At 42.8% G+C, this 20,576-nt stretch overlaps 1 protein-coding gene across 9 annotated transcripts in view; it reads left to right on the forward strand.

Moving 5' to 3' along the window:
• The window catches only part of nrxn2b (neurexin 2b), a 665,374-nt gene that overhangs the window by 557,916 nt on the left and 86,882 nt on the right, over positions 1 to 20,576 (forward strand). For all 9 annotated transcript variants that reach the window (XM_084343882.1, XM_084343879.1, XM_084343880.1 and 6 more), the window contains one exon: positions 918 to 1,099. In XM_084343882.1, coding sequence (XP_084200008.1) covers positions 918 to 1,099 — 182 coding nt within the window. The remainder of the gene's footprint in view (positions 1 to 917; positions 1,100 to 20,576) is intronic.

The raw sequence follows: 20,576 nt of genomic DNA on the forward strand, positions 1-20,576 counted from the left end.
AATATTGTTACCAAACGATATGTTCATTGACTCACATTTTAGCTTCATATACATACATTTGCATGCATGAGTATCTATACGCACAGCCTGTTTTATATGTATGTGTATTTATGACAGACAGCCCACAGGGTTGAGAGCAGTTCACCGTGGTTTCATTACTCTATGCTAATCACAGCCAACGCCCGTCATTTCTCATTCAGCACCGGGCTCATTGGAGCCAAGCCAAGTCCTAACTCTGTTACAGTTCAAACATGAAACCGCTCAGCGTACCAGGCGGTTAGATTTTTTCGGCTGGAACTCAAAATACTGTTGAGGCAAAGTTCCTTTGACAGGGAGATCTGAGGAATTTCTTTTGTTGACGTTGAGGGGTGGTGGTTATACTGACAGCATAGCCAACACAAAGTTTGTCAGTTCGCCCTAGTTTGAATGCAACGCAACTGCAGGCAACTGAGGGCAACTGAAACTGCAGTGGCTCGGCAGATTAACATTTCAAAGGGGAGTGACAGCCGACACTGGTGCTACTACTAGTGCTAAAGCTAAACATCACTTCATGATATACACTGCCACATAGCACATTGTTCTGTTTCCCAGAAAGAGCTGCTTTATTTCACATGCATTGTCATTTTAAAACCGAATATTTAGGCCACTTATTTTCATTTTTTAGGGAAATGCCATTGAATTGAGTTCTTGTCTTGTAACTTTTCACTTATACGTGTGTTGTGAAATTTCCTCAAAAAAGGAAGCTTTAACTTTCAGATAATTTTCATAAACTGCAACACAACCAAACAATATTTGACAGAAGAGAGTACATCAATACTAAACTTTGTTTTACATGATCTATTTCTTTTAACTTGTTATTATTATGCCATAACTCAATGATAACCTCCATTTTTCCTTCCTCTTTGTGTGTTTTGCAGCTGGGACAACTTACATCTTCGGGCGAGGCGGAGCCCTCATCACATATACCTGGCCACCCAATGACCGGCCGAGCACACGGGCAGACCGGCTGGCAGTGGGCTTCAGCACTCAGCTGAGGGAGGCCGTTCTGGTCAGAGTAGAGAGTGCCAAGGGACTGGGAGATTATCTGGAGCTGCACATAGTAAGAAACCGCCTTGGGGATATTGAGGGGGGATGAATATGATATGCGAATGGAACAGTACACTAAGCTACATTCAGTCAAATGAATCGCTGGGGAAATCCTAGCAAGAAGAGGGGGGATTGGGAAGTACCTGTTACAGGAAGGTGAAGGTGATAGGGCAGAAAAAGTGGTGGTGCAGGATGCAGAAAGTAGCTCAGAGGACTTTGAGCCATTTAGACTAGTTACCGGAGAATAAGAAAGAAGAAGGAGGGAATGAATGAATCAATAGTGGAAGGAGATGCAGGAAGCAGAAAGGAAGGATGTCAAAGAATGAGGAAAGATGGTCTCCATCACGGTACAGGGAATAAACCAGAAGCCATGACCAGTCGTAGGAAAGAGAATGTATAATATTAGTGTTGTAGTCTGGTGAAAGACTAAAGTAATTGAAATGTATGCTTAATCGTGACCCTTCTGGACCCTTTAACCTTAAAGGATGGAGTTTGACTGACTTTGTTGGGCTTTTGGTTTGCTTGAAACCTGTATGACTATGAATCTTTTTTGCACCGTCAGTGTGTGTTACTGGGCCTCAGGAATTGACTTACTAACTACAGTATGAAAGAAATGACGGCCAAGACTACGAAAATAATAGCAAAGTTAATGAAAATGTAATAAAGTGGAATAATTAAATCAAAATTGGACTTGAATTAAAAATGTACAGAAAGATACTAAGACAATGCTATCCGATTTTGGGCCCTTCCTCTGCGATTCATGAGGTGGTGCTGTTAAATCTTCTCCCATTGTTAAGGCATTTTCTTTAACTGCCGTTTCTTTTCTTTGGTGTGTAGTACTTGCAAGGGTCACTTGAAGTAATTATTGTGTGAAGAATCTAGCAAATGACTGATCACCCAACAGCATTTATTTTGATTCCCTGTCAAACTAGTTATTAGCCTCATCTCTGCTTTTATTGCTTTCATATGTCGGGCTTAAAGGTCATTTAAAACCACCTCTGACGATAACTTTAAATGGCAATTAAGGGACAGCAGGCATTTAAAAATGCATTTACACAGGCTCTAATTGTCTCATTGACCCCTGTGCTTCCTCTACTGAACATTACATTCAAAGCTCATTATAATGGGGGCTTTTCTGTTAATTACCAACCAAGACCACACCTGGTGACTGTGATCCACTCATCACGTCGCTGGAGCCACAAGAATAAACATAGTCTGATTCACAAATACAGTGTTACTGTACCAGCTGGTGCAAAAGATGTTGCAATGTCCTGCAGATCCTTTACACTCTCTTAAAGTACGCAGTGATAAGGAACTATCACTGTTATCTACACGCAGCCATCTGCACAAGTGTGTGTGTGTGTGTGATCACACCACTCTTACATTGCGGTGACCCCAATTTGTTTGGGCTGCCCGTGCCTGGAAGCGACAGGAACATAGTTGACCCCAGGTCACTTCTCATCCAGTGCTCCGTAAACTGAGAGGGACGGAGGGAGGAATGATGGGAAAGAGAGAAGGATAGGTGAAAGAGTAGTGGGGGAGAGCTGGTGGATAGACCAAGTAGGTCAAGGCCAATTTGAATGCTTTTAACATAGGGAATAAATAGTGATAATGACTGTAAGCGTGAAAGATTACTTGTGTAAATGGAATGGACAGAACAAAATAATGCTGGGGTTGAAGTGCTGCTGTAGTGGAGATCAACAACTTTGAACTTTAAAGGGTCAATTCCTGTCATTTTCAATTGCTTTTAACATTAAAAAGACTGTTTGGAGAGAGTCACACATGACTCAACCAATGAGCCTTACAAATATTAATAGATTATCAAAGAATATGTTATTATTACATTACATTACATCTCTCCATGCAGATGGTTTCCATTTTACCTGCCCAGGTTTTTAGATTTCCATCTCTGAGACCTCTGCAGCTACTCAAATACAATGGAAGCAAGTGGACTTTTTTTGGACTGGCACAGCATTGAGAAAGGAAATTTAAAAAATGTATGAGCGGCATCTCTTACCAGAAACTCTCATTACTGAACATAATCCACAGACCTCGCTGCGACTGGAGCTACTTTCAACCCCGAAGAAAGAGTTCCCATTAAAACCGTTGTGTGTTCTGTGGATTATCCCAAGTAACAAGAGACTGTTTCTGGAATGACGTATCACTGTTGAATTTTAAAAGTAATTTCAATGCCGTGAGCATCACAACAAAATTCTATTTCCCTCCGTCATATTGGGGTGCTGCAAGAAATCTCAGAGGCAGATATCTCAAAACCTGCAGAAATGAAACCGCATCTATCTGCATGGCTACGTGCCACCAGAGATTGGCAGAATCATTTTATTTTTATGCAACGTGGGTGAACTGATCCTTTAACTTGAATTCAACTTTCTGGAGAGTTTGAGGTGCATTGGTTTTTTATTCTAACCTGAAGGAATGGGTCCTCACTGTTTGTCTCTGCCCGTCGCTCACAATCACTCATCAGTCCTTGTTTTGCTCGCTCTCCTCTCAACTGCATATTCTCTATCTAACTTCTGTGTCTTTCATTTACTCCCTCAGTCCCTCCTGCCTGGCCCGTTCATTCTCTCTTTCTCTCCCTCTCTCACACACACATCAGTGACTCTGACACACCAGCCCGGCTCCTCTGCTCCCATTGCAATTACATTTCATTTGCTGCCGTTCCTCCCGAGTCGCTCTCCTAAATGACTCTGTTCAGCCCATGGTGGGTGTTTGGGTTCTGTTAATTATGCCCGTCTCTCTTTGAAGGGAGAGGTACAGGCAAATTAGACCTGAGAACCCAGGAGCCGTGGCCCCATATCATCCCACCTGATGGGGGGCCTCACAGACCCAATCAAACTACAAAATAGCTCCACGTTTAAACAGTGATGGTGGCCTTGAGGTCCAATACCTGGGGCCTTATTCATTAGCCTTGGCTAGTGGTTCAAAAATAGCATTTCACTTTTCATTCCAAGTTCGCTTGTTTCATGGACTAGAATTTCAAAGGTTGTTATCCTGAAGGACTTGATTTTTAAAAGTGGACATGCACATTTTTTAAGAAAATGTTTTGTTTGAAATTCCTGGATTTCTGTATTTTGAGAGCAGACGTCCAACATTACTCATCAAGCAATTCATTCCTGTTAACGTAGAGCCTTTTTAAGCCTGTAATTTTGAGTCAGTGGCCCACACACTCAGATCCTAACCATTTCCTGTCATTACAGGATATGACACATCACTGATGGATGCTTTCTCTGTCTGTGTAACTAGAAAGACTGGTACTGGTGGGCACAGCTGATAATGTGTCACCAGGATGTGATAGAGCATTATTCCTTATCTCACACCAACCACCCGTCCCTTTATATACCCTTCCTCCCTTACCAGACCCCCACCGCTTTCATGCCACCGCCTCCCTCCATTTCTGTCCATTTGCCTGACAGAGGGCAGGACATCACTCACTCCATCTTCTTGACATGCTGTCATCAGGTCCCGGAGTAGAAGATGTAGAGTCAAGGTTGTGGGATAGGTTGCTTACACTGAATGTGCTGACTGTGGCGTCTTTTAAACAGACATACCATATCCTCACAAGACACTGTATTTTGCACTTCCCTGTTTATTTACTGTGGGCGTGTCTGCAAACTTTCTAGTTGACATTTCGAGAGTTGTTGATGAAAAAGCTTTGAAATTCATTATTTGGAAAATGCCATAGGAATGAATCATCACTGAGCAGACCAAACGCGACAGTGCAGATTGCCGTTGCATTGCAGTATTGCTCGTGGGTCTTTAAAGATTCTCTGTCAGGTTGTGTTATCAAGCAGTAGAAAACTGAAAACATCTGGATTTGCTGTCTGATCATGGAGAATATTTGCTTTTCATCCTGTAGACTTCATCAGTTCCTCTGTATTTAATCACCCAGAGAAGTTGAATACCACAGAACTCCCCAAGAGCCAGTAGAACTAATTAAGCTTATTGGATGAATGTAGAAACATTTTCAAGGATAGTCAGTCAGTCAGTCCAGTTCCCTTTTACTCACTGCACTCAGATGAACATGTTGGTGGATCACAGCTCAAGGTGTGCATTAGTTTGAATTAGTTTTCCGTTTTAGTGGTAGGTGCTCAATGTGGTGAGGTATTATACTGTATGTCACCATACGTTACATTGGTCTATCCAGCCATCATAGGCTATTGCTAGAAATCCAATCTAGTCTGTCTTCTTGGCAAAAGAAAAATGCTGTTGGAGGACTTTGACTCCTTTCAGTTGATGTTGTTAAAAGATGTTGGTCAACTGTTGTGACCATTAACAAGCGCTTTGGTTTGTGATGACACCTGACCAAGTTCCATTTGCTGGACAAAGGTATGCAGTTAATTTGAAAGCTCCAGGAAGAGCTTAATTTTTATCCCAAAGGTTAAGAATAAATGTCCACACTCAAGTAAAAGTTTTAATTAACTTTGAATACGTGAAATCCGTATTGGAAGGTGAGCAGATATTTATCTCTAAAAAGATACTGATTCGTTTTGTCAGTAATTTAAATCTCCACGACATCGGATATACCCTTTGGTTTCACCAACCCAACATGAATTAAATACGAACAGACACAACTTTTATTACTTCAGTGAGCATTTTCTGTATGCTTCGATTTAGTAGACAGGATGTCCCCCAGTCCCCATGATGTCTTTCACAGGATGTTAGCTCCAGAAGTAAAAAATTGTCATTTGGGAGGGCAGGACATCATTTTTGCCAATCTTCATGACATTTCCACCATCAGGGCCTGGGGTGTGAGATTCAGGGAATGAAGGTTACAGACAGATATGGAAGTGGGCTGATATCTCCCATCTGTGGCTGCTGGAAAAGGTAGATGTCCTTGCAAGACCTTGGAACCCAGTCATAAAAGAAACAGGTCGTAATTTATATATATATATAAAAGACTATTTGAAGCCAATAGCAGTTTTTCTTTTTGAACTTTTCTCTCATTGCCAGTTCAAACAAATTTCCATTATTATCAGAAACAAGAATGTCATTTGTATCAATTTAAATGAATTCCTTTACTCATGAGACATAGTAGGTGTTGATGATCCAGGAAATGGAGTTTGAGGTTTCCACCTACAGTTTTATAGGTTTGTATATTAAGAACTTCTCAAACTAGTGAACAAGCAATTGTGCCATTTTTTTGGGAAGCACACCAGTCAGTTCGAGTGCTGTTGTAAGAATACAGACCTGCCTTAGCGGTACCAGACGGTGTGTGAAAGCTGCAGTTGCGAGGCCTGGTCTGCTGTGTTTTCACACAGTCATATCTCAGTGCAAACAACAGCACAACATTCATTTGTTTTGTGCTGACGTGATAGCCTTTCCATTTTTCTCCTGTACACAAACATTGGCAATTTGAAAACTGGGCATGCGAGAAGTGTTGCCTTTCATTTCAGTCTGGCTAGAACGCCTTGTCATTCTCCGGTTTCATGCTTTGCTGTCCCCGCTACCTGGCTCATATGACACCCCTGCAGGCAGCCCCCCACCTAGTGTGGTAAACAAAGGCTTTTTGGAAAAGTTTGGAAGACTGTCTACTTTGCTTCTCTCGCCAATGTGTGTTTGTTGACTTCAATATGGAAGAAATAGCCCGTCTTTAGGGGCCTCACGAAACTTAAACTATCCTCAGCTTTATGACTCATCAGGTATTAATAGAAATTACCAAGCAGGTTCTTTAATCCAAGCAGAAGTAATATCCCTTGCTTAAGACTGTTAAAATGTCTTAGAGTCTTTTATGTAGCTGTTTTCACTCAAGGCAATAAAGGAACAAAAAACTAAGCAGCAAATTGGGGTTATTTGTTATGCACGAAGAGATGAGTCATTAATGAAGAAAGGAGCAAATATCAGAGCCATTCCCTTCATGAGCTACTCATAAACTTTCCAAATGGCCTGACAGATGGCTTAATAAAGTTGTGGCGTTTCGGATGCACCTTTCAAAACTAGAACTTGCGCCATCTTTTTTAATATATTTTTCAGAGGTGTCTGTTTATATTTATCGCTGTTCTCACAGGCACTGCTCACATTTGACAGTCATTACATTTACAGCTGGCAAGTTGTCGCACTAACTGCTCTGTGGGAAGTGTCTCATCTGCAGTTATGGGCCGGTGCACAGCGCACAGCGGGCCTCCCCGAGTACCTCCATCACTGGCTGTCCGGTCCCGGCTCGTAGCATTAAATAAGGGCTGCCTCTGATTACCCGTTAGGGAGCCATCCCTCACCACAACTGTCTACATTGAGCAGGGGCAGAGAGAGAGGGCGAGGGGGATAGCAAAAGGGACATGATTATATTTTCTCCCTCCGACCCTGGTGTTACCCCTCTCCCAGGGTGTGACAAACGCTGATTGAGAAAGGAACAGAGAGAGACACACAGGCTTTATGTGGTCAGCATCCCCAACACAAAATATGAAGTGCAGCACCTGACTTCATTAACATTTCCTCTCACTCGTGGCTAATGAAAGGATCACTTCTCTTTTTTAGGGATAAACCACAACACTGCCTTTCTTTATTTTATTTTTCCGATGGCCAGAGGTTATCTGTCAAGGGTTTAAGCCAGTAACTGTTTAATTATGGGTTGAAAAACATGATCCGACGTTTGACAGCAGCCTGGGATAAGATGACTGGCGAAGGGAACGGGGGGGATGGAGAGCTTTGAGAGTGCAACGGGGATCCGAGAGATGCCGGCGTCAGATAAAGGCAGATGGTGATGCGGATAAAACTGTCAGAGAGAGGCAGAGGCTTTTATCCTCTACTCCCCGCCCCCGGTAAAAACAGACACGCACACACATGCACATTACGCCTTTACTCCTAACTAGCTGTCAGTAGCACGCAGAGTCACTCACTGCTCTCAGGTTCCAGCTAGATGCCAGAGTTGTTCACAGACACATTTGCAAGGACACGTTCACGTTTACTTACAAGACATGTATGATTATCCCTGGTGCATGCTATTTACAAGGGCACATTCTCCCGAATACAGTGATTTTGCTATTTCCTTATTTATAACCCCACCCCACCCCTCCACCTTTCCATTCTTAAATGGGTGTCACTTCTCTAACCTACTGTCCTTCATCTTGTCAGGGGGGTAAAAGCCAAACATGCAGGGAGGGACAGGGGGATGAAGCGTGGAGAACAATTGCAGGAGAAAGGGAGGCATAGCTTTGATGAATGCAGCTGCCTTGCAAAGGGGAGCGTGGGCCGCCGTCAGTAATGAGATTGGGTCCTGGTGGGTTTGGCAGGGTGTCTCTTCTTAGCTGGCGGGAGCCTGACAGTATATCGATTAATCCTTCCCTTTCGCATCACTAATTAATTGTCCCTGCGGGTGGAGGGGCAGAAGGGCAGAAGCTGAAGGGGGGGGGCCAGACCATAGAGCTTTAATCATGGGTGGCTAACTTTGTGTTAGGGTTTTAGGAACTAGACCTTCCTATAGATCTGACCTCCTTCATGAGGATTTGTAGACTCCATTCATATCAAACCATTCATCACTAAAATCCATCTATTTGACTGGTGATGCTTGTAGAGGGCAGAACACAGTGTGAGTTTAATTGCTGCCTGAGGGTCTCACAACTCTTTGGACGACCATTTTAAAGCAGTGCCACTGCTGGTACCTGTTTGGTCATTTATCTTGATTTTTAGATGCAAGGCACTTCACAAAGCCAAGGAGTAGCTCACTGCGGCTGAGGTGTGAGGCAAGCTTGGTTAAACTGTCAGATCTAAATGTAAATGGCTTGTTAGAGGGTCATTTAATTCGTCAACTTTGCAGCTGCTGAAGGAATAAAAGGGTACATAGCATAGTGCCTCACTGCATCTGATTGAGACATTTCAAGCACATACTGTATTAATGTTGCATTTTCAGCCACACCCCTACCACTGATATCACAACAGCTGTTTTGCCTTTGACGGCGGATGAAAAGCATCTGTATTTTCTTCACTGATCGATGTGTGGTCAGAGGTATAATGTGATTAAACACTTCAGAAGAGAAGGGCAGCCTATATAACACAGTGTTGATTTAGTCAAGAGGAAGATGCTCTCAGGAAGTAACGGATAAAATGACATTGTGTTCTTAATATCTTCTGTTACAGTAGATCCTAACAGTCTATCTGCACTGTACTGTTGCTTGAAGGACATCACTTTTTGTTGCTTTGTCTCTATCACGTAAAATACACATGTAAAACTAAAACTTACTCATGATAGGTCCATAAAAATCATAATCATTTTGTAAACAAGGTGACCTCAACTGTTTTTACTGAGTGTAGGTCACTGTACTTGTAGCTCACACTGGCTGTGTCTCCTGTGAGTGCAACCTGGTGGTTGGGCTTCCCGGATCAATAAGCTATTAGGGTCCAAGAGAGCCAGCTTGTCTGTAAGGTTTCTGTCCTGCCTTTAATAATTAGCTAGGAAGGCAAAACTACCCCTTTCTATTCTTTCTTGTCGTGTCTGCCATCCCCTTTCCTCTGTTTACCCCTGTTCTCCGCCTAAATACTTGAAGTGCGTACGCAGTTGGCTTACTCCAGATGAGTACTGTATGACTGCCTGTCTACCAGCAATCTAATATGATGCATTTTATTTTCCACACAAATTATGTTATCAGCACCGTGATGCATTCTGCTGACAGCCTCATTTTCTTTCAAATTTAACGTGCAGGATTTCACATTCGCTGTGTGGGTTTTATAATCTTGGAGATTAGAATTAACTCAATGGGGCCGACATGTAAGTGTTCACAATACGACTGCATGAATCAGGTTAAGATTTAAAGAGAAAACAAAATGCACATAAAGCTGGTCCCAACAATCCCATTGCTCAGCAAAATGAAGAAGGATTAGTAGCATGGAACGGGGAGGAAAAAGGAAGGAGTGGGGAAGGGCAGAAAGAAATTTAGAACATGTAAGAAGCTACAAAGGAAAAATAATAGAGAGGGGAAAAAAGAAAAGTACAATCATCCAGTCTACTTCTTCTCTAGTTAGGCGCCCCGAGGAGAGAACCACTGTTAGGTCCTTACCAAATGTCAATGCTGCACATCCAGCCCTCAGCTCCTTCTGGATGCACTTTAGCCGAGCCTTCCGATGCGATGAGCATCCGGCCGGCACAGACAGGATATCCCACCCATTTATTTAACACAGCTCTAAAGTCATACAACATTACTCATTAGAAATGATGCCTTCATTTGCATTCTGAATCGTCTACAGCCACTGCTGCTGCTGCCGCCGCCGCTATTAACGACTCTCTGTGACTAATACACTCATTTTCTGTTTGAACGCACAGGTGTCTGCACCGTTCTGAATGGTCTCATTAAAACTATTCTTTTCCATGATTGACTCATAATGCTGACACATGCATGAATAACAGAGTGGATACGTCATCCTAAAACAAACACCAATTTCCCACAGTGCTTGTATGCAAACTCCAAATTTTCATACTTAACACCTTCCCCCAGCTTCTGGCTGAGTGTTATAATTATCTGCTAAGCTTCGCTGAAAGCTGCCTGTTAGCAATTTTATATACTTTTTGGACTTTGGCTGACCTGCATGTCTTCTCCCCTCTTTGATTCATCACCACATCCATAATTCATCCTTGCCCTTTTCATAGAAGTTTGTCTATTGACTTTCCGGACTGTTTTAATAAAGCTTATGTCTTCTATTGATTGTAAAACCGCTATGAGTCCATTCCCCCCTTTAATATATCAATCGACCACCAAATGAGCATCCTACATCACTTTTGGCCCACTTTCCCCGGGAAGAAATAATCTATACCTTTAGCCCAAACACTGAGTGTTGCTGTGAAGAAAATCAACAAAAGTCAGACTTTCCAGTGTTCATTTTTGAACTTTTTCCACTCCCATCTTAAAATAGTCCAAGCCCAAACACTGTTACCAAATTATTTTCTTGCTCTTCTCTCGGTGTATTTGTCGGCTACCTTGGAGAGGATGTTTCTACCTTGAACATAGTAAAGACTGAAAGGAGCGCGTGAAGGAAGAGATGAGTAGAAAGAGAAAAGGGCTCACAGATTGAGGGAGAAAAAAGGAAAAGCAACAGAGCCAGAGAAAGAAAGACGGGCTACAAGAGAATGTCTCAGAGGCCGAGGGAGGGGGAAAAAAAGATGTTTACATCTGCTCATCCATGCACAGCGCACATGTCTATGTTCCAAGCCCTCGGTGATGTACTCAAGGCAGCAATGATGAATGCATCCTTTCTCAGTCACCACTCTTAACTTTGTGAGTCCATCAACCATTCTGCTGTTGGCAGACCAGGAAAAACCACTTCATTATTTACTGCTTTTGTTGTTCTGAAAATGAACACCATTAAGAATGAATGTGCGGAGCCGTCAGCATAAATTTGGTCAGAACTGAGAGTGACGATATTTAAAAGGGACCGGTGTAGAGCAAAGATAAGAAGAATGCTTTTTCTAAACTGTAATTCTTTTTGAGGAAGAAAAGAGCTCTTAATAAATGCCACACAACATCCCTCTAAAGAAGAAAAAGAGGCACTCAGCGAGGCCAGGAACATGGCAGCAACTGCTCCATGATGCTTTTCTATTTACTGAGTTCAGACTTGGTTGCACCGCTAGGTCACTGAGGTTGCTCTGCTCATGAAGTCTGTGTACAAGTGCTGTCACATGCACCGTGTGGGCGTGTCAGTGTTCGATGTGCAGAGTCCACAGGCCAGTATATTCAGTCCACTCGCCGTAACTTGAGCAGTTGGTCTGCTGACAATTAATTTCCATTGCTTGGAGAGGAAACAAGCGGCTGAGGAGGGATGATGAGACGGATGACAGTGGAGAAACGGACGAAGAAGGAAAAGAACAAAATGAATGACGCAGTTCTGGTTTATTACAGTTGGGTTGCACTGCTTTGGGGTTTTTTCATCATTTCTGTCTGTTAAGTGCACTGATTAAAGTAGCTGCTGCGACCTGGGAGCACAGCAACATCACTGCTACATAGAAACGTGAGGAGAACAGCTAAATGATCTAAAACTCACAAATTGATGGGGGGTAATGTCACATTCATGTCATCCTAAATATCTGTTTGTGACTTGTAAATTGTGTTCAAGTCAACATCCAAGGTGAAATTATGATTTGGAAACAAAGATTAGTTTGAAATCTCTGATATATCTGACCTGGTGTTGAAAAAACAAACCAATATAAATGCCTTGCATCCTGCAAAGTCTCTCATCCAAGGTAATTAAACCCAAATGTATCAGATATAGTGCTACAGGGTCAATGCACAGTATTTTCAAATATGTTGATGACAGCTTGTACATTAAGTCATGAACATTAGAATGTTTCTCATCTCTCCCAGCCGCATGATGTGACATTATCTCTCATTGGACAGAACAACCACAAAGGTCAAAATTGAGTCTATATACAGGGTGTGTGCATATTTAAGTTAACATTTTAACCTTTCATTTGTTTAGCCTTTGGGTTTTCTAGAAGCTAACTGATTGTGTGAATGCTCATGAATGCTCAATTTTTTTGCTGTCTTCCCAAATCTCAATAATGTGGTGATTCTAATGTCATTTTCACTCATAGAAATAATGTCTAAAACCAAGAAAATAGTCTTAATGGAATTTTCCTTCAACGGCAAAAATGAAAATGTCCTCTTATCCCTCCCATTTAGCCCATCAACCCCTTCTCTCTTTTTCAATTTTTTCTCCTTTATGGGTCGAGGAGTACTTTCACCAGTAATTCATCCCCACTGATATGAGTGACTGAGGTTTTAGCTCACTGAGCAGCGAGAGAAGTCGACTGTCCTGTCTTCCTCTCTCTTTCCCCGAGAGATGAAATCCTGTTGTCAGACCGGTGATAACCGATGCATGATGGGGCCCCGAGGTCTGTGCAAACCCTGCAGAGACCATCCTATGGATGTTCACTGCTGAATCTTTCATGCGCTATCACCCGGGCCGATAAGGTGCAAATAGGATTCGTTTGCTGCGGCTGCTGTATAGCTTTGGTAAATCTGTTGTAAAAAAAACATTTTTGGTTGGATTTGAAGGGGAGGCAGTGATCTGGTTGGAGACAGCTGTGGACAGAGAGAGGTAAAGAGAGAAAGAGGACAGTCGATTATGTTCAGCTGCAAGTATTTTTATATAAACAGATGTATGGTTTAGTTGTTTTTGCATAAAGATAATCTTCTTTTACTTTAATTAATCCCCGCCAAGAAAATACGCTCTTATGTAAAAAGTCTTTCGTTTTGGTATGACACTTTCAAAATATTAGTTATTGGGACAAGTATACACAGATTTTTCACCAGCTTGATGCTTTCCACTCTCACTCTGTCCTCCTTTTCCCCCATTTGAAATAACAGCCTGTCTGCCTGTCAGTTTGCAAGTCATCGACTATATCCTCTTTTGTGTCTTTTGTGCCAGAATTGGCTCCGAATTTGATCAGAGATAGAAGCGAGAGAGTGGGGAAAAGGGGGGAAAAAATAGTATAGATTTACTTTGATTCATTTCGGCTGCCGTTCAGTGTCTCTTTCTCCTGGGAGGGGGTCAGTATGAGGGAAGTACACAAGCAGCCAAAACTGCAAAATGCTCCAGCAAACAAAACAAAAAAGGGCTTTTGTTTTGTTAAGCTCGCATTCACAAAGGCTGTGTGAATGGAGACCTGAAGAGGGAGAAGATCAATTCTTTTGTGACATGTTTATGAGATGTGGAAAACAAAACCAAAATCTGTGTCAGACAGAGAAGTCAAGAATCAAGACAATTCTCTTTGATTCTACTGAGCTGCACAGTCTCACATGCTCCCCCCGTATATTTAGGGGAAGTTAAGCCACAAGGGAGGAACCTCTAATAAGTGATTGAAGGATTGTTGCCATCATATTATTCCTGCACAATTAAGGAGGAGAAGGAAGTTCATCATTCATTCATTGGTTGCTGCTGCTGGGAATTGGGTGTACTGCCATTTCTTAGGTTCATCCGGTTGTGTTCGAGACAGTCAGACGCAAGATTCAGCAACAGCCTTCAGCCGTTTAGTTTGCAACCACGCCCAGCTTGGTTGGAGGTCTCACTTTCTTTTCTTCATGTCGGACCTCTTTAGAGTGAATTCAAACGTGCAAAACAATAAAAGAAAGGTAATGTCCCACAAGGAGCCCCAAAACACAGACATCATTAAATGTGTCTGCAGTTCCCTTTTTGAAATTTTAATTTGCCACACCACGTTTATGGGTGCTCCTGGCAGGTTATGGTTATTCTTGTTTGTTCCCTCATTTCCTAACCCTCCGTCTCTCTAATTCTTTTACTACATCTCAGTTTTTCTCTTACACTCCCTCTTTGCTGAGTCAGGGCTTGTTCTTACAGCCAGGCTTCAGAGTGATATGCTGAATAAGTACCCTTATATCCGTAGCTGATGTTGCAAAAGGCTGAGGGAGAGTTGGTGCAAATAAGGGAGGGAGTAGTCGCCAGTTTGACTATAATGAGGGTTGGAAACTTTGGTTTTTATATACAGTAGTTCCCCAAAAAGGGAAATGTGCTGACATTATTTCAGCACAGGCTATGATGTGCGACATTAAGCGACGTGGGCAGATTAGCAAATGTATCCACAGCAGCAGAGAATCTGACATTTTCCTTCATATCTGTAAAGTTAAAGAGGATACTTGGCAGTGGCACAGACTCATAAGGGTTGTGCAAGACGTCGCTTACAAGACAAAGAGTCCACCAACTGACTGTTATCCTGTGCGTTTTGGACACATGGATCCCTCCTACTCAACTAAGACTGGGGCAGTAGCCGTCAAGCTGTTCCTCTCCTCTGCAAAGAGCCGGGCCAACTTGAGCAAAAAAAAAAAAGGCTTGCTAGTTGGACCTCTTCCCAGAGCAATTAGCTGAACCCACACGCCTGTTTGATTAATACACAGATGAAAATTAGCTCCTTGCAGCCACTCGGCTGAGCCTAAGTCCTCTCCATAGTGACCAGGTTGAAAGTAGGTTTGTACTTGACTCATATACAGAGCATATGTAGGGTGCAACATTCAAAACAGCATCTCAGATTTGTACGATCCGCATCACTGCTGCAGCTGAAGCATGATAAATGGACAAAGAGGCAGACCACAGTCATCTGTGTTGACAAATGATGACGCTTTTCCCCTGTTTGCTTACTCCACCTGCTCACCGGTTTACATTGCCGTGCAATCTTCGCTCAGTCAACCGGGGCGCAATCCATACATATGTGACTGATAGGGCATAGTTATCAAAGCTGGCAGTCCCAATAATTAGAAAAAGGCAATAGTGGAGGCTGAGGAGACCATTTCCCTGATGGATTAACTGCAATTGCTTACAGCGGCGTTCCAGAGCTGTTTACACTGGCAGTCATAAGGCAGATGTATTGAGCATCAGTAATGCCGTTCTCTGCATCCACTTGATCAAAAGCAATCGGCTAACTAATCAACAGATGTAATGGCGTACGATGGTCTGTCTCCAAAAGCAGCAGATGTATTATCATCAGAGAGAAAATAAGATGCGTAAACAACAGGCGCTTCCCCGGGCAGCCAGACTCTCTCATTGATACACGCGCGCACATGCACACACACACACTCACATGGGCAGACACACACACACTGCAACCCACCTGGGAGGGATGATCTGAGCACTGACTGTGATGCCAGTCAGACGGAGAAGAGGAGGACACCCAGAAGCTATTCTGAGGGCCCCCCACCTGCTGTTTTAACAAGGCCCAGATCAGTGAGCCTTCTCTGGGTCAGACGGCCGGGGGTGGTGCCTCTCAGCTCTGGTGCCCCCCTGCCAGGTTTGCAGCTGTGTGTGAGGGATCCCTCTGCACTCTGTCTGGCCTTCATGAGGGGGCTAAAGGCTCAATAATGGCTGACGTCAATGAAGCCAATCTAATATGGAAAACTCTCAGTGCTGACATCACCTACACCAGAGTTACACTGTGAAAAGAGGCATCCCAGGGACTGCAAGGTTTGGAGGGGAAGCGGGGAAGAAAAGTATGTCACACTCAGAGCATCATGTATGCACACAAACATGTATAGAGACAAATGCTGAATAAATCTCTCAATGCTGGAGGCTGTCACGGCGGGATGTTCAGATGCCACACTTGCCATGACAATTAGCTGCACATCTGGCCTGATGATTGAGAGAGACAGCTGGTACAGAAATACCGGAGTTAAATATGTAAATCTGGAGAGTCCTTCAACATTGAGGGTGGATGCAGTCAAAGAGGAGGGTCAGAGGGAGCTGCACGTTAGCCACTGAATCTGATGTTAAATGAAAAGTGTGGCGAATAGATTCCTGTAAGGACTGATGCCAGTAGAGAAATACTGCTGAGACGGTATGTGACAGCTGTTTACAACAAAAAAACCAAAATGGATTGTGATTGTGGGCGCACAGAGCAAGAAGGGGGGAATCCACAGATGACAACTCATTGAGAATTTAAAGTTTTCTGTATTTCTCCACTGTTTGATAAACGGGGAATTTGATTCACTGCAGGCTCACAATATGTGACTCTGAAAGCATCAGATCACAGGACGGCGTAAGTAGAGGGTTAAATAGCGGCGAGTATTCACTTGAGTTATGTTCAGACCTGTTCCGACATCACATACTGTATTTTTGTTGATGCAAGATATGACAAGGCGTCCTCTGAATGTGAATAAATGCACAATACATAAATGCACATTACCGCTGTTTGTGTAATCCTCTAAAGGAAGGTGAACCTTCACAAATTCAATTTATTTACCCTCTTAAGCTCAAACAGTATACCTAGAATATGACAAAAACTGTAAACTTTATAGAGTAAACAATAGCAAACTAATGCAGGCTCTTAAAAAGGTTAAACATTTGTTGATAAGATTTTTTTATACTGTCATTTGCTGTATCACATACAGTTAAGCACAAAATGTGCCAAGAGCACACCTACCTCTGCGAACCATGCAGTGTTATGTTGTTTTGTTTGTTTGATGTTAAACAGAATGAGTGTACATCCACAAAAATAACAAAAAAATATCTCGTGGCTACATGTTATTACTCACTGCAGCTGGCTGCTTAAAGTAAGAAATATTCATCTAGTTCAAGTGCATGCATACAAACTAAGCACCAAGTGCACATATGTGGATTGCAGTCAGAGCCATCACTTCATGTCCGTGCTCAGCAAGAAAGGTGGTTCCAGTTATTGGTTTCATGATTAGTAGAGCGTATGTGTAATCTGGGATTTAGGAGAGGATTGCTTTCAGAGTGTAGATTCACATTACTGCTGAATATATTTGTGATGGAAAGGTCAAATATTATTTTAAACATTTTTCTGACCACAGTAGCGACAAGACTTGGTGAAAAGTCTTGTAATGCATAAAACACCGCTCATCTCAGCCTCCCCTACGCAGGTGAAAAGCCCTCTCTAGAGCCAGTGTTCGGTTTGTCTGTTCTGGGTTACTGTTGAAACATGGCAGTGCAGCATGGCAGACTAAATATGAAAGGCTCATTTTAATAATAATAATGAAAATGCAACGATTCTCAGTTGACTGACTTAGTGTTGCATACCCCCATCGATCCGACGACAATATCTTAAGAGTGACGACTACTACTAAACTACTAGATGTACTGTACTGAATCTTGACACAGCAGTATGATAAAGAGGGGATCACACCTTAGTCCCCATAGATCTGGCAAATGAAAGTACAGACAGAGGCGGCAAATTAACACCAACTTTGCCTGTATGGCCATTTAATTGATGGAAGACCTTTCCCTGTGAAGCTGAAAGGAGGGGAGCACCCGGGCACCCACCCCTCCACTGCCACCATCACCAAGTCCCCGACTCTTAATTATCTCCCGGAATGATGAAAATGAAATAGAAATAGTAAAGATGGAACCATAGCCGTGGCGGCTGGTGGGTCATTTAGCCAGGCATTTATAAAATGAGATCCCCAGCTCGGTGTGGAGCCATATTAGAAAGTTTTAATGCCTGTCTGGAGAGATAAAGAGACATAAGGTCACCCTAATCTGCCAGTTATAGGCCTATTGGGTGATGTATCGTGACAGGTGCAGAGGGGAAGGTGTGGTCACAGTCATTCGCATGTTTTTATTATACCAGTCTGACGCACTTTCACATCATCAGAGAGAGACAGGTGGTGAAACTGGTGAAAACGGTGATACTTAGAGAAAACACCTGTCTGCCTTTTTGTAGTGTCTCCTGTTCATCATGCCGAGCTCCACCCTTCCCCTCTCAGACTAGAAAATATATACAGCATATGTACGTTTTTAGAAATAAGTCTTGTTAAAATACAATTGTTAAGAGAAGAGCCTTATATCAAATGACGAAATGTCTTTTTTTTCAATTTCACCGTCAACAGCGCTCAGAGGATTCCTCTCTAAAAAGCACCAGCTGCAGAATCTAAATACTTCATTATAGTATCCTCCAGGTACAGTCCTATACACTTCAGCCAATAAATGTACGTAGCCAATGGCGCTTGTTACAGCTGCTTTTATTCTAAAAGGATATTAACAGCATATGCCAGTGTCTACTCACAGCCGTATTTAGAGATGCAGGGCTCGTCTTCTACTCCCTTTTGGCTAGTGAAGTATAGAAAGCACCAATTCCCTCATCAGACACAAAAGTTAAAACAAGCTTTAATTAAACTGTAAACTTCCTTCCAGTGTCCTACAGCACGTTTAATCTGTTGCTTTGACGCTATTAGCTATGATTTAAGAGGTGTTTGTTATGATGGTGCTGATCCCTTCTAATTACTGTACCGATATACGCCGTCCTTGGGCTCTCGGACATTTGTTCGCCGCAGCCATTTTGAGAGGGAGAGAAATGTCAAGAGAGTTGACTTTGAATCTGATGGGAGTCGTGTAATGTCACCACTGCCGTGTTCAGCAGCATCTGATAAAGCGGCAGCTCCTGAATGCATTCTCCTGTGAGAGCTAGGCTGCCTTGTGCCACCCCAGCTCACATCTGTGATTCAGCAAGCGTACGAAGGGATCCATCCAGACGGATTCTCATTTTATCAGTTTCTCTCCTGCTCTCATCCAAATATGAGCTGACTAGACTGTCAAAGCCAGGACATTACCTGCGTTTGAGAGAGGCACGATTTGGACAGTTTGCGAGCGGTCGAATATGGTGCATGTTATAGACATAAACAGACGGATACAGAAATCCCCACACAGCCCGTATCAGCATCCTGTGCAGCACAGCTGTCGTTGACCTTCATGTCACTCGCGTGTGTAACACATCGTGACCTGGAGTGTCCTCCGGCAAGGCCCTGTCCTCAGCCTTTCTCACCCAGTCGGTGTCACTCTTCATGGGTTAGTGTCAGCTGAGGCCAGGGTGTCATGTAGCCTTTCACTCCATATCAAAGTCAGGATGGATACAACCTGCCCTGAGTCACTGACTGATCCACATCTGGATCTTCCTGTTTGTATCTTTCTGTTGTTTTGTAACTTAAAAATATCAGTTTTGATCCGTTCCGTGTTTCACTTACCTCAAAGGCTGCAGTTTTTCCCTATTAATATAAATACTGATATTAGCATTTCAAATATCACATACTGCTTCTATTTCGTCCACTGCTATCATGGCCTTTGTCTGCCTTCAGTGGCTGTTGTTGTTTTCGGTCCACGCGTTATTACTACCAAAGTACTGATATTTTTTTACAACAAAAAGGAAGGAAAAAGGCCTTTGGAGATACAGCTCATCAACATTGCTCCTTTAACCTCCCAGAATCTGAGTAGATGGGACTGTATGTGTTTGAATGACAGCTGAGCAGGCAGGGACACAGAGACAGCAATGGTAAGAAACTAACAAGATAAGAACAGAGAGTTGGCAGTTGTATTGCAGCTTGACAACCTCCCCATTTACCATTTACAGTAAACAGACTGATCTTGACTTTTGCAGTCCTGTTTTTGACCTATGTGCCACAGCTGACTTGCTATGGTGCAACACAATACATGGAGGGGAAAGGAAGGGGACACGCTAAAAAGCAATGGCTTGAGGTTCAAAGTCCATTGTTTAGCAGTCCACTGTTTTAGGCGGGGACAAACGGGTGACATTACTTTTTCTTGCAAATACAGTTTAAAATAAAATCATTTCACTGGCTGTATCCAAAGAAGTTCAGTAGCATTCAGACCATAAAGGCTGCACAAATCATTTAACCATAAAATATAAAATATGAATTTGGCTCACTTGGGTCCTTCAGAAACATTTATTGAGCCATCCTGCCTCACATCTGTATTGACTTACCTCTGCCCTTGATGCCTTCCTTCTGTCCAGCCTCCTCATTTACTCTTTTGCTGACTTTTTGTTATTCACCTTCGCCTGAAGATGGTCAACTTAATGCATGTTCAAAAAGCCTGGGCCCTGCCATGTATTTGTTCCAGTTAGACAGGGTTTAGCCAACTCTGTAATTGACCTGGAGTTAATCCCTGCCTTTCTTTTTAGCCACTTTCAATGGAGGGTAAATTACTTCTTCGTCTGCCTGTGGCACAAATTGGTTTACGGAGTGTGTGTCTCTGTGTGTTGTGTACGTTTTCTGGCACTCTATAGGTTCAAGCAT

The sequence above is a fragment of the Pagrus pagrus genome (assembly GCF_965226575.1).
Source record: "Pagrus pagrus genome assembly, chromosome: 22".
In the NCBI taxonomy this organism is placed as follows: Eukaryota; Metazoa; Chordata; class Actinopteri; order Spariformes; family Sparidae; genus Pagrus; species Pagrus pagrus.